This window comes from Macrosteles quadrilineatus, unplaced genomic scaffold, assembly GCF_028750875.1.
Source record: "Macrosteles quadrilineatus isolate MER2022 unplaced genomic scaffold, UCM_ALF_1.0 Scaffold_9__3_contigs__length_116548681, whole genome shotgun sequence".
Classification (NCBI taxonomy): Eukaryota; Metazoa; Arthropoda; class Insecta; order Hemiptera; family Cicadellidae; genus Macrosteles; species Macrosteles quadrilineatus.
In genome coordinates, this window is record NW_026542602.1 from 108,082,090 (window position 1) to 108,106,112 (window position 24,023).

General features: G+C 32.6%; 1 protein-coding gene across 7 annotated transcripts in view; it reads right to left on the bottom strand.

Moving 5' to 3' along the window:
* Nucleotides 1–24,023, bottom strand: part of LOC129002446 (dmX-like protein 2) — a 205,566-nt gene that overhangs the window by 176,307 nt on the left and 5,236 nt on the right. For all 7 annotated transcript variants that reach the window (XM_054430251.1, XM_054430254.1, XM_054430249.1 and 4 more), the window contains exon 2: nt 16,854–17,051. In XM_054430251.1, the coding sequence (XP_054286226.1) occupies nt 16,854–17,051 (198 nt within the window). The remainder of the gene's footprint in view (nt 1–16,853; nt 17,052–24,023) is intronic.

Consider the following 24,023-nt stretch of genomic DNA (forward strand, 5'->3'; position numbering starts at 1 on the left):
GTGAATTGATAAAGTCTACCATCACCTTCAAAAGCTGTATATTGCTTTTCATCCTCTCTAATAGGAATCTGATGGTACGCACTAGATAAATCGATGGTACTGAACACTGAGTATTTTGATACTTTAGAAACTACGCTTTCTATACTAGGAAGTGGATAAGCATCCAGCAGCGTAAAGCGGTTTATAGTTTGAGAATAGTCTATAACCATTCGTTTCTTATGGTTTTCATTGGTTGTGACTAGAGCTTGAGCCCGCCATGGTGATCGACTTTCTTCAATTATTCCTTCCGACAAAAGTTTTTGAACTTCGCTTCGAATGAAGAGGCTGTCATTCATTGAATGTTTGCGAGATTTAGTCGCTGTAGGTCTTATGTTTTCAGTAAGATTGCTGAATAACGGCGGAGGATCAATTTGAGCATGAGCTATAGCGCATATGTTTAATGGTGATTTATGTCCTCCAAAATCCATTTGAATTTGTGAGTGATGTTTTAACAAATCGTGACCTATCACAACGTCAGCACATAGATCCTTCAAAACCGCCACTCTTGCTTTGGTGTATGAATGTTCTAAAAGCCTTACATTTACAATGCAATACCCAACAATTTGAGAGCTAAGTGAAGTGGATGCCATTGAAACTCTACCAGAACAATGGAAAAGTCTAATTTTATGTTTAGAAACAAATGCATCACTTAAAAAAGTTTCTGAACTTCCTGTATCTATTAATGCATCGGCTTGAAGATTATCTACAGTGACTGGTACCACATCTCGTTTTAAACAAGAAGGTGAAGCTGCTGTCACAGTAGCAACGACATTTGGATCAGTCGTAACGGCGTTAGAAGCTTTATTGTTACTCTTTTTGAGATTAGACCTACAGACTTTTGAATAATGGCCTGTTTTAGAGCAGTTCTTGCAGACTGCATCTTTAGCTGGACATGATGCACGTGGATGTCTACCGTATCCACAGAAGTAGCATTTAGAGGTTGTTGCTGAAAGCTGTGACACATCATTCTCAGAAGCAGAATTTACAGATGAAGTAGCATTTACAACAGGATCGACATTAGAATAGCAGACTGACTGATTATGAGCAGCTTCCAAAGCTAGAGCTTGATTACAAGCTTGTTCCAGAGATAGAGTATTATTTTCTAAAAGCCGTTGTCGTATTGAAGAAGATAAAATTCCACTAAGAAATACATCCCGAATAAAGTTGTTTTTATGTTCTTCAGCAGTGACTGCAGAAAATTTACATTCCTTACTTAGAACTTTTAGGGATAGTAGGTATTCACTGATAGTCTCACCTGATTTTTGCTTACGTGATGCTAACTGGTACCTTGCGAAGATTTCACTCGTTGGTTTTATTAATATACTGTTCAGAATCTTGATGGCTTCATCATAGGTATTACATTCAGTTATGAATTCGAAGATAGGTTGGGAAACATGATTAATTAAAAGGTTCAGTTTGTCCTCTGAAGTCACTCTTTCTTCATTTGTTCCAATTTTGTTTACAAAACTTTCAAATGTTTTTAGGAAATGTTTCCAAAGTTTAGCACTGTTGGGAGAACTTGGATCAGTGTCAAATCTATCTGGTTTTAGAAATCTTTCCATAGTTTAAGAGTTAGAGGTAAGGAAAATTAAATTATAAATAATCTAACATTTGAATAATTCAAATTAATAAATTGTAATGAAAGTAAACCCTGATTAATTGTAATCAGAATAAAGGGTTTTATTAATCTGAAAACTGAACTACAGTAGAACCTCTTTAATCCGAACCCCCGTGATCCGAACGTCCACTAATCCGAACCCCTCATTGCTATACTCTATACACAGTACAGCAGTTCTTTATTGTACTGTATTTAATTTACAGTACTGTTTATTCACCATGTTTACTACTGTATTAAATAAACACTGTATTTTAATTTATAAAACATTTTTTTCACTTTTCCCAAAATAATTTAGATCAATTTTAGCCATGTTTTAGCTATTGTTATTTAAAAAAACAATATGTTCTGTAATCCGAACTATTCACTAGTCCGAACTACCCCTGGTCCCAATTAGTTCGGATTAAAGAGGTTCTACTGTATGAACAATAATGGAATATAAACAAAGCTGAGTATTTACTAATAACATCCCTTATGAAAAAGTTTATATATGGCCATATAAAATTTTTTTATCCGGTTATATTTGGTTTTGGACCAAATACAACCAGATATGATCATATATGGAATCCCCCAGATATGATCATATATGGAATCCTCCATATATGATCATATATGGAATCCTCCATATATGGAATTTTTTAATAAAAAATATATAAATAAATAAAAAAATAACAATTAAACATATTTTTACCTTAAATGGTATAAACTATAAATTAAAACTATAATAAAAATTTTAAATTCAAAAATTTCAAAACAAAATTTTTAAACATCTGACTGGGAATTGAACCCGGGACTCCGGCGTGAGAGTCTGCCCCCTTAGCCACTACACCACGATTGCTTCATATCATGTGGATGATCAAAACCCATTACGAATAAGAGAAGCTGTATTTGGTCTCGTAAAACAAGATTTTTCTTAGACATTTTATGTCATTTGAAGAATGTTATTATTAATATAGCCTAACTACGTGACATTGATATTTGAGGCTGTTTGATAGCAAAGGTACAATTAATTAATTATTAATATAATATTCTCCTTATTTAGGCCTACTACACTTACAATTTTAAAATTATACGTCAGTTTTAAGATTTTGTTGCGTTATAATAAAATTGTACAATAGATGTATGTACAGGATTTTGTCATCAGGGTTCAAATCTGGATATTTTATTTCTTTACTAATAATTACTTTAAAGGAGAATTGCCTATATTATCTGCCCCCTTACTGTACCACATATCAACTCAATCAGTTAAGTAGTTTGTGCTTGGAGAGCAACAAGAAAATACACAAACTGATAAACTTTAGATTTTTAATATTATAAGAAGTGTTTGGGAGTTTGAGAGTTACATAATCCTAAAGTGGCAACAATCCCTTATAATAATTCCAGTTATTGTCAAAAACTCATTTATAGATGAGCATAAATGGAAAATTATTATTCCATATATGAGTAATTTAATTTCATACCTGGGAGTCATATATGACCATATATAGACCATAATTCCATATATGGAGGATATTTATGGCCATATATGGGCAATATTTTCATATATAAAAAACATGTATGGCCATATATGAACAATAATTTCATATGTAGAAAACATGTATGGCCATATATGGGCAATAATTTCATATATAGAAAACATGTATGGCCATATATGAACAATTATTTCATATATAGAAAACATGTATGGCCATATATGAACAATTATTTCATATATAGAAAACATGTATGGCCATATAAGAACAATTATTTCATATATCGAAAACATGTATGGCCATATATGAACAATAATTCCATATATATACTACATATATGGCCATATATGGACACCACCATATATGGATACAACCACATCTGGCCATATATGCTTCCATATATGCTCATCAAAACCCATATATGGCTTTATAAAACCATATATGGAATTTTGATATGGCCATATATGGCCAGAAATTACTTTTTTATAGGGGATATGACAGTAAACATATTAAATAATCAATCATGTGAGTTAAGTTTAGTTGTATTTATCATTGACTGTAGATTTTATTCACTACAATCGAATTGAAAACTTCCTTTGATTAGGAAAATTACCTTACAAAATTACATTTTTAAAACACAGTAAGAAAGAAGACAACTGAGGACACTGTTCTTCCCTTCACTAAAATCTTAGTTTCTGTTCTGAAGATTTATGTTTTGGTGCTTTCTTTACAGACTATTAGCTTATTAATTAACAAACAATAGCTGGAAAATCAATAGAGGCAGTAAAATAGAAAAATGAAATTAAATGAAAAATGCTGTATTTTTCAAGCAAAGTTAGAGACACATGGCTATTTCTTACACTTAATCTGACATATATAAATACAAAGAAATAAAAAATACATTGATATTACAAAAGAGGGACTGGAAAGAATGTATTATTGAGTTAAATAGTTTGTTTCCCTTATGTGAACCAAACAAATATACATTAAATTTCAACTTATTTCCCTACTCCTAACTTATTATATTGCTCACAGTAAGTAAAGTGTAACCAAACCAGCTAAATGAAAATCATAAAACCACTATTGCTTTCAGTTTCAATAATAACAAAGTGTGCACAAAGTAACTGCCCTGAAAAGCAAACTTTGAATAAACATTCTAGGATTTCCTACGTATAACTATAGACAAAGGTAAAATGTTAAAAATGAGGGCGACAACACAGGTGTTGGTTTTTGTAGGTATTTTTGTGGGGGAGGATATATTATTTGTCAGGATGCTTTAAAACCAATTATTCCTCATAAAGGGTTGGGTTCAAGAAAAATACTTTTCTAACATGGTTCAATGTATTTTCCAAATAATTACATTAGAAAAGTCACAATCCCAAACACTTTTATTATCAACCAATCATTGTAAATCCAAAATCCACTTATCTTTTGAAATAACTTCAGTCGACAAACAATGTAAGACTAAAAGTTAATTATTTTGCCGAGTACAATGGTTTGGTTTGTGTTTGTTTTGCATTTTTTGTTCCTACTTCTTTTCACTCACCAAATTGCTTTTGTTTGTTTGTTGTGAGTTTAACTCTGGAATTTACTGTTGTATCAACAATTCTGGCAGTTATTTTTGACAATACCTATTGCCTGCTTCACGTAAGGGTAATACATCTTCTTTTCCTATTGTTTTTTTTTGTTTTTTTTACTAAAACCTGTTCCAAAAAGACAGAAACGCATTCACTTCCCTCTGAACTACTAATAGAGCAACAGGTGGATGTATGTATGTAAACCAGCTGTTTAGTGGCACCAGAGACATCATTACAGAGTTAACTAGTGGGATTGTATCTCAAGGTCGTAACTACCTCGTGAGTGTTGTATGGAGTTGTAGGCTGCATACCATCACCTACTTACCTGTTTACATAATTACAAAGTAGCTGTTCTAGACAACTGTAATAAAACATGAGAGCAACATTTGTTTTTAAATTCAAATACACAATGTTTGTTCGTTTACCATAGTTAATCTGAATAAAAATTGAAATAAATACTGAATGTTTTATTAATGAGATTGATGACTAAATACGGCATCAGATAACACATTACAGATCACTCACTCAATATACAATACTAGGTTAATTGTTGATATTGTTACTATTTGCAATATATTTTTTGACATTATTGTAGCTCATTGTTGCAAAAATAATATTGTGCATTTATTATTCATGGACCCAGATTCAAGAACAATACTGATCAATGTTTACCATAGTGGTTACCTTAGCTCTTGATCTACAAATCAAAAACTAAGGCATACATTAGGGTGAATAATGATTATAGATTTGAGAAAACTGTAAGGCTACGATTATACTAGGACGCCGGCGCCCGGGACGCTAGCGGGGCATTAAACCAAATGGGGGTGATTATACTAGGAATGCCTGGAGGCCGGGAGGCTGAAATTCGAGCGTCCGGTGACTTTTCGCCTCCCGGGATGCACAAAATCGGTTGTGGGGCATTGTTTTATGTGGCGCATTATACTAGGCGGCAAGCATCCGAGACGATCTCTTTCGACATGTACGCTAATATAGGGTATACCATAGGTCTCATGGTAAGACCTGGACCAGGAAGAATTTACTTTTTCGATTTGATGTCCCCAAAGGCCAAAAACACCATCCATTCTTATATTTATTCTTATAGTTCTTCTTATAGAAAATATTTTTAACTGTTGAAATTTGCTTGTTTATGGATATATTTTGATCAAACTTGGCCAATTTGTTTTATACTAACCTATTAATATTTTACTAAAAACACACTTTATTAGCCTCACTGAAGCAGCAAACCTGGGTACTCGTTAAACCTAATGTTATTTAAATAAATATAAACAAAAAGTGACAAAACATTAAAATAAAATGGCAGTCCGAGAGGCTAGCATCCCAACAAAAATCACGTCATTTTCGGCTCGAAGTGGGACACTAGCCTCTCGGACGCCAGTGTCCTAGTATAATCGTAGCCTAAGCTGCACACCTATCAATTACATACTTGAATGAAAGGTCTTGATGTGAAACTTCTCCCAAAATATTAGTTTTATAATAATCCCTCTCCTAAGGGCATGAACCTTAATTAAAGGGCCATGTTTAATCACATTTAAAATGTTAAAGATACATCAGCTGATACATTTGTTTTTATTTATAAGTTTGTTTGTTTACTTTTTGTCTGAGTTCTTTTGATTCTCATTATAGATGTTTACATTACAATAAAGTTATTCTAGTTTTGATTCTGCCACACAGTTTAATGCAAATACACAAGAAATTGTCATTAAAATAAGCAGAAAGTACGATCGAGATGTGTCTGTATAATCCATGGTAAGTGTGTAACTGTTTTTTACAGAAGATTTAGAGATCTGAACTGTTCTTTTAAGCATTCTTGCCCCGCTGCAAAGCACTGGCAGAACAACTAGTAAATATAGGCCTAAACACTTCTTAGAGATGCAAATATACATTGACCCCAGGGGAAGTTTCACTAGGATGAGAACTCAGTAATAATCACAGAATAAACGTTTAACTAGTTCCCTCTGTTTACTCATGACAACGACCTTCGCAGAAGCACAAACTCAAATGAGATAAGACTAACTGTAACCAATGCAGAAGATACATCATTGTTTTGTTTCTACAATCCAACTTTCTTTCAACATACATTAACTTTCTACCATTGAGTTGCTGTTTCGGCCTACTTATGCACTTAAGAGTATGAAAGTTAATGTTTAAATTTGAATTGATCCTGGGCTCATCTATCATTTGTTATTGAAAAAGGTATATATATATTAATCTATCTAGATATATTAATTTAATTCATATGTTATTGGGTTATGGTTTCTTAAAGATATATATTAGATTTTAAATCACAGTTTGAATCTTTTCCAAACAAACAAAAATTATCATTAGCTGTAAATCACACACTCAAAGTAAATACTTTTATGAAAAAAGGTGCATTTTTGTATTTCTATCAGGGAAAACTCCACTTGGCCAAAAATTTGCCTAAATGATTCATCAGGCATTAATATTAGGATCGTATATATCCAGGATTAATATAGGATAACTTCCAATGTCAACTTATATCATCCCGGATCAAACAGTTTGGAAGTGGAGCTTTGGGAAATAAATATAGACTAACTTAAACAGCAACAAAATGGAAAATTTACAATGTTAACATTTTATCTGTTTCCGTTTCAAAAATGCTATTGATTTTACCATTTTAACAGAAATCTGTCGCACCAACAAAATTAACTAAATTTACAAAATCAACCAAAAAAAATAATATTACAAAATATTGAAGTACGAACTGTTTTGTGTAACCGCAGCAAAGCCATTTTGGCAAATCAGAGACAAACGTAAACACTTTAAAACAAGCTGATCATATATTTTGTAAAAGTTTAAATTATTATTCATCCTATAGATGGAATATTCATTACAAAAACTGCATTTCTTCTAGAATCGCAAAAAACATGAATAAATCTAAAGGTACGGTAAATAAGCAAAGTTTTACAATTAATTATTTTTGTAATTTTACAAGTCAATAATCAAAACCCCGACCAGCCATAGTCTCTGTTTTGATAAAATAATTATTAAAATTCCACAATTGGAAGCATTACTTGACCCACACCGCTGTCAATTGGGGCAAATGGATTCAGTTTGTAGCTTTGTAGCGTGCAGTGCTGTGTGCCATTCTCAAAACTTGGCACAAATGAGTGCTGCAAAGAACTGCAAAGAGTTGGATTGTTCAATACCAAGTTTGAATTCTTGAACGTGGCCAAAGTACAATTGTTTTAAAGAAGATTGTAAGCATTGAAGCTTACCAATATTAACTATGATAATACAGTAAAATAAAATGTGTTAAGATCTGTAAAACAGCCATTTAAAAACAAAATTAGGAGTGGATCAAGTAACCATGTATATCATATAACTTTAGTTTCATTTTATTAATAAACAGTATAAGCAATCTGACACATACTTTCTTCCATTAGCTAGTCAACACCCTTTATCATGGGTAAGTGATGAGAGTAACTAAACTATGATAATAATAGGTAATATCACAAAAGTTGCGTTAACTTTTGAACCGTAATTTTTACAGGAATGGGAGTTCTACCATTTTGTTCAAAATTTAAAGGGCTACAACATACTAAATATTTATCCAAATTGTTTGTGCTATCTCCAATAAAGTTAGATTTTTCCGTTATTTTATGAGTTTTTTTTATGAAAAAATCAACATTAAAAATAAAAATTTCAAAAAACAAATTAACCTGGAGATACTATGGATGATAGCCTACACACCAAATTTCATCAAAATCGGACAACAGGTGTGGTCTGTAGCTCTGTACACATCCACGGACAGACATCACTTCGAAAACTACTTTTTTGGGTTCAGGGGGGCCCAAAACGGATATATATCCACTCAAAACTCAAACTAGAAAATGTTGAAAAAAACAATACTTTCTCCATATATGTATAAAGGGAGAAAGTAAAAATAAAAAATTTAAACTTTTTAATGCAGTAAAAAATTATCAAACTAAATATTGCCGACTACGATATATTGTTAATTACTTACTAATAATAACACATAGCCTACAGATGCTAAAGACAGGGGTGCCCACAAGGGGGGGCTGTGACGCAGACTGCGTCATTGAAATTCTTGGGGGGGGTTCCAAAAATTCAAATGGGGGGGGCTAAAGTTAATTGCAACAGTGTTCAACGTGACGCCAATCAAAAATATATTACAAAGTCACTAGATCACTAGTTGATTAATTAATGACAATAGTTATATTATTGAATTCAATTTAGTTATAATTTATTTTTGTAAAAAAATACAACCGACTTCAAACGCTCTAAAAAGAATGAAATAATTTCAATAAAGTAAACTTTTGTATTAGGCAAGCTCACGTAATTTAAGTCGGCGCGGCTCTATGATGATTTTTGATACAAAATTGAAAGAAGGGGGTGTCCATATTGCAGGTGACTATCTATAACTAAAGGTGTTAATCTGCATGTCTTTTTCATAGTTATGCGTTAAGTGTTATTTTATTGCCGTAATCAGAGATCGGCATTATAGTGGTATTAACGAGTATCTTTAAAAAGATTATAACTAGGGATGGTCAAGTCTCGAAATTTCGGGAAATTTTCGGGAAATTTTAAATCTCGTTACACGAGACGAGATTTCTTTTTGGCCGAGATTTTTATCGAGACGAGAATAAAAAAAAAAAAAAAAAAAAAATCTCAAAAACGCCTGCAGAAAGTCAATGCAATACCCGCAATACAGGAGCGTGTTGTAGTTGCGTTTCCTTTGCGAAGGCATTCTTATTTAATTAATTCTATAAATGTAAATATTACTTTAATTATTTTAATAATATTACTTTAATAACATTTGAGAAGTTTTGTTAAGTGTAAGCAGTGTGAGGAATGTTTTATTACTATAAAAAGTCAAAACAAGTAACTATTTTAGAAAAATTAATATTGCTTTTATTTTATGATTTATTTTATTTTAGGATAAGTTGAACTCTATCCTAACTGATATCACTATGTTTCCTAATCGTAGGCATTTTTAATAAGTTAGGCGTGATTAATAGACCAATTCGTATATACCAAGGAAAAATGTGGTTCGGATTCCACTATAAACTGTAGGTCCCTTAGTTGCCATTAGCTGTTTGGGCTATTAATTAACAGCTGTGTCTAAGGAATGTCGGCCTTAGTCACTAACAAGACTACAAGATCGCGCCACTCATCCTACACTCATCTCCATTCATACTTGGCTTAAAATACCTACATAGTATGGTCGCCATTTCATAAGAAAGTATAAAGTATAAAGTATAATAAAAAAATGTTATGCTGATGTTTTTTTAATAAAAGATTGTAAATATTCTTGCCTATTATCATTATTTTTGTATTTAAACAGTCATCTAACAATGTTACAAAATCAGGTAAAAATTTTGAACGTGCATTTCCCGTTGTGTATGAGAAGGGAAATCCCGTCTCGATCTCGTCTCGAAATTTTATGAGAAATAAAAAATCTCGTCTCGTCTCGTCTCGAACTAAAAATTCAATCTCGTCCATCCCTAATTATAACGCATTTAAATGTTTCTAACTTGGAAAAGTAACGTTTTAATACTAAACTAGCTCCTTTTCCCTATCATAATATCAAACTAAATTATTTTCCTATTCATATAGAACATTTGTGTGTGTTATTTTCATAATGCATTTATTCTGAAGTAAACATAAAATACAAGAAAATATTTCCTTTAATATATAAACAAAACAGTTCAGTATATTTTTTTATATATTCATGTTATCCAGCTACAATTTATTGATTTTCAAAATACACACACAATATTTAATTTCAATCATTTGCAGTTTGAGCCGCGCCGACTTGAAATACGTGAGCTTGCCTAATACAAAAGTTTACTTTATTGAAATTATTTCATTCTTTTTAGAGCGTTTGAAGTCGGTTGTATTTTTTTACAAAAATAAATTATTTCATGATTTTTAGTGACTGTATAATTTTTTATATATTAATTACTTGAGGATTTTTTATAAGCAAAACTGTTTGAAACAATCAAAAGTTCCACAGAACAATCATTATTTTAAAACTGCTTGAGTCACCTGTTCAGGTTACATAATCAATGGGTATAGAAACAAACATCTTTAAATATTCCTTAAGAAAGAAAGAGTTGTCCATTACATTAGGCCTAATGAAAAACTAATTGTCTTTTCTAGATACATTAAAATGTCAGACATCATCGTTTCCTGCAATCGGTGTACTTCTACATTATAAAAAGAAATACAGTAACGTCTCAAGCCTTTTGGAACAATATGAAAGTTATTCCTCAGCTACCAGCGCTAAAAAATCTCTCAAAAGTGGAAAATTGGTCTTTAACACCATACTACCTTTCGTATAGTACCTTTGGAAAATATTATATGAAAGATTGGTTCAGCTAAAAGTGGTGTAAGTCATGTAGGGGGTTTTGTTTGCTCAAGATATAGCCTAGTCGAAATTGCAAATCATCTTCCTCCAGGACTTTCCGAAGCAGGCACAATAGTATTGATATGTTATAGTAACTGGGTAGAGAATATTAATAAACATTCCACATCTGCAAATTAAATATGTATATGAAAGATTGGTTCAGCTAAAAGTGGTGCAAGCCATGTAGGTGGTTTTGTTTGATCAAGATATAGCCTAGTCGAAATTGCAAATCACCTTCCTCTATGACTTTCCGAAGCAGGCATAATAGTATTGATATGATATAGTAACTGGGTAGAGAATATCAATAAACATTCCACATCTGCAAATGCATGTTTAGTAATTAAAATATTTAACACTTTAGAGACAATTGACGATTATGCACTGTCACACTTCTTAGGTCATGTAAGGAATAATTGCATTTGATTTATATTTAGACCTGTTTTACGAATGCTTTGGTTTTCACAATTCACCATAATTACTTGTCAATATTGTACAGCTATTCACTGAAACATATATGTTTTTGTAAGTCAGAATATTCAATACTAAAAACAGAATTACTGTATACACAAATCAGGTCAAACATTAAAATAAATTTTTTATAGTAACCAAAACAAAATGCATTTTTCTCAATGTAATTCAGGCTCCATAGCAAGAAATAGTTTATTGATCAATATGAAGCAACTGTTTCATGAAGAATTGTCTGTAGCTTCATTTAAATGGTTTCAACTAACAGCTGTAGGAATGTTATTATTATTTATTGCCTTCTCTGCACAAATGTAAACAATCTGCACAAATGTAAACAAAATAAATGATGAATATTTAAGGTTTTCAGAATTTTTCACCGAAACAAATATTATACTCAAACATAATATATAAGGTACCAAATAGAAACTCTCCTGGCTATTTTGGTGGTGGAACCACACTGATCGGTAAAAGAATCACAGAGAAATTGGTGAACATACATAGAAAAAAAAAAACATCGCCACAAACAAATTGAGAACCTCCTCCTTTTGTTGGTAGTGGGGAAGTCGGTTAAAAATAGGATTTTATGATAGTTTAGGATTCGTGTAGGAATTTATTATTCAAGATTAGCAAGACGTGAGATCTAAGAGGGAGGGCACGGAATGGCTCAACTGCTGAGATAGATAAAGATAACGCGTGGTACAGACACGTACAGCTACACCGCGACTCGGCACAGAACGCTTTGTTTACATAAAGCTACAGTAGTTAAAATACAATCAAGTAGCATAGGCTACTTGATTGTAATTATTACTTAATACTATACACTATTGTGTAGATACTCGATTACCTGAGTTAATAGTGGGGGGGGGGGGGGGTTAATGAAAAATACGGTTAATCCAATATAGTATAAAAACAATTTGCATTTTTATCAACGAAATTCAATATTGCACAAACATTATTATTGTGCAATAATGACATTTCAAATAATTTATCTTGGTTCGGTTGTACAAATGGCAACGTTTAAAATTATAGCTCACTCAAACTCAACTAATAACTAGCCAAACACTGTATTGCTATAAATAACGTAAATATTAAACCTTAGAAAGTTTTGTAAGCTATGCTCATGATAGACAGATAGGCTACCGGTAGGTGCTGTATCACAACATAGGAATTAATAGATAAGTAATACAAAAGTGTAAAATTATATTTAGAGATAATAAAAACACTCTTAAAAAGAATGTAACGAGAACAATTTTGTTATTATTTTTATTTTTTCTTCTGTTCTTTCTTAGGGTTCTCTTCAATTCATACACAAATTCAACAAGTCGCCATATTTACTCGTTGCCCAATCACAGCCTACTAAAGTTACCATGGTTATACTAATCACTCAATCACAGTTTACTAATCATTATATCGTCATCATTCCCCAGCTGTTGTATCTGAAATCTGTTGTAACATAGCGCACAGCAGACAGAAGTGTAAAACGGAGCAGACGATTGTTGGCGCAAGCGTTAAAGTTGAAGCCATTTTTCCATTTCATTTTCATCAAAGGAGCTGTGATGTTTCCAAAACGATTATGTGGGAGGTAGAGGGGGTCGTTATATGTAGAGAAAGACGTTGACAATTCGTTAAGCAGAGGTTACGAACACTATGTATATTCTGGAAATAAAAAAATCCTTAAATTGAGGTGACTTATAAAACTCTTAATTTTATTTACATAGAAAGATAATTTTTCCAGTCCTGTACAACACTGATTCACGGTTTTTACCCGGTAATCAAAACTCAAGTACAACTTGATACACACAGAATCTCCGGTTCCCGACCTGGATGATGGCTATAGTTATTTACAGTAATTTAATTTATAGTTACATATTAGTACCAGTGATAAATCAAATCCGTTATGTAAGCCACACGGTTATTAATCTCACTTGTTTTTGGATTTGGTTACAAACGTGATCGGAAATGGTTTCAAACGTGATCTGAAATGGTTAGGGCCTACACAGTATTCGTAAACAACATTTATGTAAACATATAAGTGACAGCTAGAAAAAGGAATCTTTATCAAAACAGCTTTTCGTAATTTCATATATGACGTGTTCTCTTAACAGATTATTAGTATTTCATAAATGACGTATGTAGTAAACATGGAGAAAAAAACTTTAAAAAACCACAAAAATTTGGGTTTTTGATCGTCCGTTATTTTATTTCCAAAATAATGAGGCCATATTTTAATGGCTAAGGACACTCTCGCCAATCCTATGAACACAAACCATTAGAATCATAATCGGTACTCTAGTTTTCTTTAAGAGTAGGCTGCGTAAAATGCCTTCTGGGCCGGACATAAATTGAGATGAAACACGTTTCAACTTCTTTAATGTATAAAACATAAAAATAACCCATACAGACAAAACTATAACTTTATTTATATATATTAACTGAGTTTGAATTTTCAATATTTAAAAAATGTATAAAACTTCTTTTAGTTTTACAAATAATGCTGGGCGGGGGAACTGTTTGACATTTTTTGTGTACCTCATTTATGGGGGGGGGCTGGTGCTCAATGGGGGGGGGGTGCGTCATGAGTCTAGGGGGGGATGGGCACCCCTGCTAAAGACATATTAGGCTGTGCCTACTTTGGTTGTACAATTTAATTTACTTTTTCAGTATTGTAGATACAATTTAAAGTATAAAAATAAAATGATGTTTATAGGACACTTATCTATAAAGAGAAATCAAACTGATTATCTTGTAATGGTCAGATAAATATATCTTCCAAAAACTCTAATGGATTATCAAAAATATCTGTTTATTGATTGCTTATAATCATTATAGTTCCAGTGATACATAACAGTTACTTTTATATCATTTAGAATTTTTTTATCTGTGACTCTTCGGGTCTCACATTGACAAATTTTCATTTTGTAAGGCAATTTAATTTTAGATAGCAAGGTTTTAGTTGAGGTTGTCATGTCCATTCTTGTAAAAATGTACATAAATCAAACAAATATAAATTTACAAAAGATTTTCTTTTGTTCTTTTTAACTAGTTTACATTTAGAACTAAACTTGCCATTGAGGATGATGACAACCTTCATGCATAACTTACTCAAGTTTATACTCAAAGGATGAGTTATATGAATCAGTCAATATTTGAAGGCAGACCAAGAAATGGATCAATCCCTTGATATCCAACTATATCACTTAGGCCTAACTGCAGCAAAAATTTTGTTGACTAAAGACACTATTGTCTTATCATGCTTTTAGTAAAACAACAACTAAGTCTTTTCCAAATTGAACCCAAATAAACATGTCTCTAGGGGTACACAGTGTTGTGAAGGGATAAATACATATAAATATACTAGCAGAGTACCCGTCCTTCGTACGGGGTTGGCATATAAGTATAAAATGGGGGAGGAAACGATTTGATAAAATTTGCTTATTTAAATTTACAGTATTCTATAGTATTACACATCTACCATAGCCATAATGTTCTACCACTTCAACTAAACAATAGAGAAAATAAATTAAATTAAATTAATAATTAATAAATTAATTAAAAATTCACAAACTATTCATGAAAGTAAAAACATAAACATAACTGTAAACAATCCTACTTTGACAGTTAGTTATCATTGCGTATCACAGTTTTTTGTTGCTGCTTATTTATTTCAAATTAGCTGTTTTCATTAATGCAAAAAAAATATTGTGCTGCACCCTGTTGGTAAATCTTATAACCTTTTAATGCTTTTACATATCATAGAACCACCTTTTTTAGTTGAAACAGCTGACTAAATTCTTTAATTCCCTTCAAATATGAATACTCACAAGGTTAACATGTGGAACCACAGAGCCACTGGGCGGAGCCCGAAAGGATTTTTGAGATATATAATAATATGCCTATGTGTTAATCAGGAATGTAAGCTATCATCATGCCAAATTTCAGCCCAATCCGTTCAGTAGGTAATGCGTGATTGAACTTCAAACAAACAAACAAACACACAAACTTTCACATTTATAATATTAGTAAGATGTCATCTATCTATATACTTGATGAGGAATTTCTCTGTACTTATCCCTTTTCCAGCCGCCCTACTTAACTTAATTTTACGATTGAAGTGTAATTTTAAAGCTTATGACCTAGCGCGTCTGTAAAAAAACTTAATATCCTTTAGGGCTTCGCCCCTTAGAGTTTGTTTTATTTCTAGAGTACGCTTTCAAAAATTGAATGACGCTGAACCACTTTCTTCAATAAATAGATCATTCCTTTAACACATGCATTCCCGAGATTTTGTTAAATAGCCTATTTGTAAAATATTATAAGGAATAGTTAAACGTTGTAATGGACTTCAGTTACAGTACAATCCAAGCTCAAAACTCTTTGGCAAATGTTTTTTTATGCGGTTACCTCAATTGGGAGACAGTTTCTTAATTTATGGTGTACCCTACAATCCATTTTATGGAGCACTCAAAGTGCTCTAAAATTAACTTTGATTCACAGGAAATTATTTCACTGGAACCAGTAGTGATAGCCCAGTAAGTGTTATGGGGTAAAGAGCTTTGCAATGTTTTGATTAAGCATGTGGTCATTAACACTGTATGCCACCACCTCTCAGTACAACATTGCATTCCCGTTAATCAACAACTTTCCAATTTTTACTACGGAAATTAAGTGATAATATTTTTGATAACACTTGAAACATGAATAATGAATATTATTTACTTTATAGGCTACTATTTTTAACAAGATGGTAAATACATAAAAGATGGTAAGTGGTAGGCCTAATCAATTTTGATTGGACACTCCAATCATCATCAGACCCATTAGACAAATTACCTATATTGTCTCGTTAAAAACAGGGTATGTTTCAATGTTATTAGATGGTAGTTTTATTTACTTTCCATAAAATTAATAACACGTGCTATGCTGATTAAGAAGTTATTTAATTAACTTTACAATAGTATTTTTCTTTATTTAATTTTAATAGGTATTTAGAACCACTGTTAGTTTGATTTAATGTTATGTTTTAGTACTCCAAATTTCATTAATCCTTTGTTATCCTAACTAATGTGTATATATTTTTTCTTGTTCTTATCCTAATCTGAATATTTTGTCTCTGTATTTTTTGTCAGTTTCACTTGTATAATTTCTTGACTAATGTGAACCAACATGATACCCCTCAGGCTCAAAATAAATATTTGATTTTTGATTCTTAGATAATTTTGTACAGTAAAATAATTTGTTTCACTAGTTATCACACTAGCAAAGCTGCCACTTACATGAGGGCTGTTGTTGTGTATGAGAGGTGTAGGCTCGAAGATGCACACTTGGTTCTCATAAGCGGCCGCTATCTTGCCAGTGTCTGTAGAGCAGTCCACACAGCTGATGCGCACGTAGTTGTGGATCGCGCCAGGGATGATCTGAACCCGCTCGAACGTGCTCGCTAGTATCACGATGTTGCATCCTGCTGCGTAAACCTGTAACAAAGCGTAAGGTAAAAATAATAACTCTTACATCTTATATCAATTCCAGCATTTACAGTCTGGGTAGCCGAGTGGTTATAGTGCTCACCTTTAAATCTGGAGGTTACCGGTTCATTCCAAGCAAGATATATTCTGGACCGAGATGCTATGGCAATGGGGATATCCAATTTATGATGGTATCTAACAAAAAGTCAAAGTTACAGTAACAAGACTAGGTTTTATACTGTTTACTTAAAAACTACAATGGCATCAATACACTTTTTAATCACAGAAAAAAAAAAATTATTTGACCCATTAAACCTATCAGCATGAGGGCACTTTACTTGGCTCTACTATAGCAAATAAATTAGCAATTTTTTTAGAGAATCAGGAATTTGTCTACAACACTTGACTCGCTTAAACCAGATTTTGGTCATCTTTTCACCATTTCATTTCCGGGTATTTTCTAAAGATGTTAATAAATTTAAGTGGATGAAAAAAACATCCTTTAAAATATATAAAAGAGTAAAATGTTAAAAGCAGACTTCAAAATTAATCAGGCTACGGTACATAAATACTTTTTTATGACAAGATGAAAAAATTAATTACATTCTATAGAAAATATTGTTGTGTGTTAAAATTGTATAGGCTACAATAATTTAAAAAACAATTTAAATTAGTGACCAAATTGAAATATATACCCAGGTACCATTAAATAGAATACCAAAATTAATGGAAAACAACATGTTGAATTATTAATATCAAATTTATGTTAATCAATTCTTGTTCATACAAAATAAGCTCAACCAATTCCAATATTGAGATTGGCTGATGGAAAATTGCTGGTAAATTGATTCTAGGAAGTTCCTCTTTCACTTTGAGGTTTGTGCAACAGTGGAAACATATTATTTGTTCGTTCCAATGTACAGTATTCATATTTTAAGATTTTGATTGAATACTTGTGCCTTAGCACTTCCGACTACTTTTGATACGACAATACCAACACATATTTAATTCCTTATCTTTTAGCCTTCATAAATAGCTTAGGTACATATTTTGGCTAGGTTGCCAAGATTGGTAAAACTGTACCACACAGTTGGCCAAACTGATTATTTTTATATAGGATGGGCCTCAGGACTTTTACTAGGACCAAGATTATGTTTTTCACTTATCTAACTAATACCTACATCTTAATTTTTATGAAAAGAATTTTCGGTGAACATGGATATAAGTTTTTTAATTCACCAATGTCTAATGAGAATGAGGATTTATACCCTAAATCTACGATACCGTATCCTAGCTAGGAAACCCCCTGTCTTAAGCCATTGATCTGTTGAAAATGCCTGCCTTTTGTTATTTGTTATAGTAATACTACAGATGATATGAATGTTGATTTATTATCGGCTGTCTGTATTGTTAGTCCAATTTTGTTCCATGTCTTGTAAATATTAATGAGAAATACATTTGCTTGTTTTATAGTTTAAATTCATTTTTCATCGTAGTTAAACTAAGATTTTCCCTAAACACCTGCACTTGGGAGAATAATTCAAGATGATCACACCTAATAGTCTACCTCACTAACAGTAGCCTACTTTTAAATCATAATTGTAGCATATTAGTTTCAAGCTTGAACACAACAGGTAGGCCTACATACAGCCCTCTTTTAGAATTAATAAATATCACATAGTAGCTGAGTTTCACAGGAAAGCTACTCCTAGTGGCAGAGAACTGATCTTGTCAAAAAAATGGCTTAAAATTAAAAACAAATGTTATTCAATTTACTTAAATGGCGGTTGTGTAAAACGTAAAGTGACAGCTTCAGTGGGTGATTGTAATAGAGGTTTACGGGTTATGCTCAACTCGCTTTTCCAATGTGTCTTCTCACCGCTATGTGCTGCAATCGCTGGACCATACAGCCAATAGACCAATTGCCCATTTCTTGGGTTCGTAGGCCTATACAATTATTCATATCCAAATTTCGACGACGATCATTGATACCGGTACTTTTACCTAGAATACATGGCCTACTTAGGAAATAAAAATTAAAAATGTAAAACATGTTTATAGTAATGTTAAATGACTGGATGCCTCAATGTGCTATAACCTAATCTGAGATTTTATCATTGCAAACAGTAAACCTCACCTAGTTTAGTCATGTAATTACAATGTGCCTGTATGATAAGATAAAAAGCTCAAGTATTCAGATGTAATTACGAGCCAGTAACCAATAAACTGGGTGCAGACAATAGTTTACAACATTCACTAAAATGCATTGAAAAATAATTAAAACAAATTATTTTTAAAAATCATAATGTAGCCTGACATAGGCCTAGCTTGTGAAAATCTACTAGGCCTATTACATAATCTATAATATTAAAACAAAACAGTGTTTTTTATTTCACGATTCTGAATCAACCACTCGACGGATTTTCATGATTTTTGTGTTGAAAGAAAGATAATTTTGAGAACTAGGGAATGTCGAAGCCATAATTTTAGTTTAGGGCCCCAGTTTTCTATAAATTAAGTTTTCATTTTTAAAAGGTCTAGCAGCTAACGCTAAGATTCTAAACTAAATTTTGGCATAAAATAATTTGCTTAACATAATAGCTGTAAACATTCAGCTTTTGTGTCACAAATTCAGCATTTGGATAAAAATGTAAAGACATACTTAGGGTTGACTTATTTATACTATGTGTAATGCTAATCACTGATACGTTGAATTCTTCTGTAGAGGATGACAGATTAATTAAATATACATAGAAAAATACTAGGATGTTCAAATTATTTTTTAAAGCAATCTTTGTAATCTTCGATTTGTTTTAGAGCAATATAATTTGTTTTAACTAACAGCTGGTTAAATATAAACTATGGAACTTTGAGGTTATTTTATTTACTCTTATTTTGTCATTGATTATAGGAAATAAGTAAGATTAGTAGAGATAATTAGACCACAGTTTTAACCTAAATTAATTAAACCACAGTACAAATTGAGGCTCTGTACACGAGTCTTAATAAAAAAGGATAAATGCAAATTATCTTACTGCTACACTTTTCAAGGAAAGATTAGAAAAATAACAGTGTTTACATGTTTTAATTCTTCATGGTAGCTTTTTGTTTACAATTAATGTTTGTCCGCTTTAACTTTGTTTGGATTAGGCCCAGAAATATTGATGTCATAAAAAGAAGATCAAGAATAATCAGGAATCACAATTTTAAATTACCACCACAACCTCAGCCGGGTTTTATACAAAGATAAACAGATGGATGACATAGATTGAACACAACGTCGACATTGACCTAGGATACTGCAATTAGACAAACCATCCTTTTATGAAATCGTGTTCAGTTGTGGTTACGTTTGGGGGCACCTATATCAGCGCCCCCAAACATGAAAATATCACTTTTATTTCAACTATGAATATATTGTAGTTAAATTAACTACTATGGGAAATTATGATGTACATTTATTCAATGAGGGTGGGTAATTCGATTACATTAAGGTATTTGCAATACTAAAATGCTATGGAAAGGGAGGAAAACAGGTCCGCGACGTAGGAAGTGATGAAGGAAGTAGTCAAGGCGAGTAGTCCGGAGTGTGGGAACTGTTTATGACGATTAGATTAAGGTATCTGCAATCCTAAAATGCTATGGGAAGGGCGGAAAACAGTTCCGCGACGTAGTAAGTGGTGAAGGAAGTAGTCAAGGCGAGCTGTTCGGAGTGTGGGAACTGTTTATGACGATTAGATTAAGGTGTCTGCAATTCTGAAATGCTATGGGAAGGGAGGAAAACAGGTCCGCTACGTTGGAAGTGGTGAAGGAAGTAGTCAAGGTGAGCTGTCAGGAGTGTGGGAACTGTTAATGACGATAAGATTAAGGTATCTACAATTCTAAAGTGCTATGGAAATGGAGGTCCATGACGTAGGTAATGGTGTAGGACGTAGTAAAGGCGAGCCGTGTAGAGTTTGGGAATGGCTTTATGTATCTCCAATACATCACTAAGACTGCTTTCAGAGTGAACTAATGATTTTCCCCGAGCAAAGCTCGGTCTCCAGGTACTGGATAATAAACATTGACAATTACGTCATTAGCTTTACTAGCGTGTTTACTTTTTATATTCCTGCTACATGTGACCAGTTCTTTTTTTCAAATGAATGTTATTTGAACCAAACAGCTGTTTCAAAACAAACTGTTGTTGTTTATAATTTTCTTTGTTTACGCTTATTTATTTAGCAATTAATGCAGTGAAATTGATATAAAGGATAGGGGTGACGATTAGTTTTGATGTTAGGACACCAAAGTTAAATTATGTGTACTGTGAATTTTATTGGATATTATTGTATTATTTTAAGTCGTTTCTATTCATACCTACTGGAAATTGTGTATAGTAGTTGTATTGTGGTGATAATAATTATGGAAGAGGCAGGTATGCTATGGAAGGTGGTATCGTTGACTAGGTCTATACACTTCTCAATTGACTATTACTCTCTCTACTGTAGGCTACTTATAATCAGTGTGCGTCTGTGCGAATCGGCTGCAAATCTCACTTCAACGCTTTTAACATCGTAAAAATTGCAGAATTTCTGTTTTATTGTAAAATTATCGGATTTAAAATGCATATTGTTTAGGCCTATGATGGAATAAAAACATATTTGGTCACACAACACTTGTGTACAAGATGATTTTTCACATTAAAACTGCAAGAAAATTTGTCTTTATATGTGTAAACTAGCTGATCTGAATTGTACACGGTTTTAACTGACTACTGAATTTCCTGTACGTAGGACGGGCTAACACCTCGTCTTACTAATATTATAAATGTGAAAGTTTGTGTGTTTGTTTGTTTGAAGTTCAATCACACATAAACCACTGGACAGACTGGGCTGAAATTTGGCATGATGATAGCTCACATTCCCGATTAACATAGGCATATTCTTATCTTAAAAATTCTTTCGGGCTCCGCCCCAGTGGCTCTGTAGTTCCCCATGTTAACCTTATATTAAATAAAGGGAATTAAATAATTTAGTCAGCTCTTTCAACTAAAAAAGTTGGTTCTAACTTATGATATACAAAAGCATTAAAAAGTTATAATTTATACCAACAGGGTGCAGCACTATAATTTTTTTTTCATTTATGTAAACAGCTAATTTGAACTAAGCAGAAACAAAAAACTGTGATACACAATAAGAACATTCAAAGCAGGATTTTTTACAGTTATGTTTAGGCCCCCTTCACACTGGGCCACCATGGTGGTGACACCGGTGGCGACACCATGGTGGCTACGTTATATTAGCATTGATTTAAATGGGACATCTTCACACTGAGCTTTGATGGCCCGTCTGGCCACGCAACCAGAAATGTGGTGGCTCGGGGTTGCGATTTTCAAAGACACCAGTCTGGTGGCGCCACCACGTCGCACCATGGTTTCTTATCGGACTGTTCACATTGGAGCGACTGGCAGCGCCACCAGTCACTACCAGTGGGCATTACTCAGTATACTAGTTTACTAATCTTTTGAAGTTGTTAAGGTAATAAATATGGGGAAACGATTTTAATGATATAACAAAATGTATAGGGCCTACTCTATTTCATTTACATCTTTTTGTCGTTGCAATGTATACATTGAGTCAAGGTATTACAGTGTTATTAATAAATGGTATATTAACTATGTTTTTATTTAATTTTCCACAACGGTAGGGTCTAGTAGCAGTTTTTCTTCTGGAGATATTTTATCTTTCAGACGTCCCAGAAGCTCATCAAAACTTAAAACACTCATACTTGAGTAAGTGTGAAACGTGTCAGGGTTATTTCTAAGGTCTTTGTAGTGAATGAAAAAAGTCTCTCTGGTATTTCTTATGTTTTCATAATTACAAAAAAATATATACGCTTTAAGCACCTGCCTCTTCGACGTCCAACTGTGAGCTTTGTGGCTGCAGCTGCACTGGTGGCTGAGCTGGTGGTCCATGCGCATTTTGACCGGCCACCAGTGTCACCACCGGTGTCGCTACCATGGTGGCCCAGTGTGAATAGGCCCTTATGTTTTTAATGTCATGAATAATTTGTGATTTTTTGCGAATTTTTTATAATTTATTTTTACTGTTTAGTTTAAGTGGTAGAACATTATGGCTATGGTAGATGTGTAATACCATAGTATACCGTCAATTTAAAGAAGCAAATTTTATCAAACTTTTTCCCCCCACATTGCAAACGCAAAGCTTGAGTATAACTGCAATAAGCATTTGAATATGCCAACCCCGTACGAAGGACGGGTACTCTGCTAGTTTACTATATGCTAAATGCTAATAACATGAGTGTCAAAGAAAAAGTATTGCATCCCAATTAGGTAGCACAACACAAATATAATAATGATTAATAAGACTACCATACCAATAATGATTAGTCATACCAATAATGACAAATAGGCCCTATAATAACAGATATACACGATGATACGATAATTTAAAATTACTTTTTGCCACTGCTTTCATCAAGATTCCAGCCAGAGCTTAATACCTTCCTGACATTATTGTACAGGAATGCCAGAGAGAGAAAGAGCGATATGACATTCCCCTTACTGACGCGACAGTTCACTTAGAAACTAAACTGGCATATCAAATAAACTTTACCTCATATGACCATGATATGTTTGTTTACTCAGGTATACTAATAAAACATTAAATAATTATTTTATTATTTAAAATGTCTAAATTGGATTTAATTATAAGTTTCTTTAAATTACAGTTAAAAAGAAATATGAAACACAAAGCTAAAAGTTATAACTTAAATATGATTAATAGGAATACCTTAAAAACTATATTTTCAACAGGATTTTGTCCCTAGGCTATAGCTTTAAAATAAGGAACAAAAACTTTTGTGAAAACCGTAAACTACCCAGCCACTTTGACATAAACATCATCTTCCAAGATCATGGCATCATTATCTTGAATTCCCTCATAAACACCAAGACAACATCTTTGTATCCCGCAATAG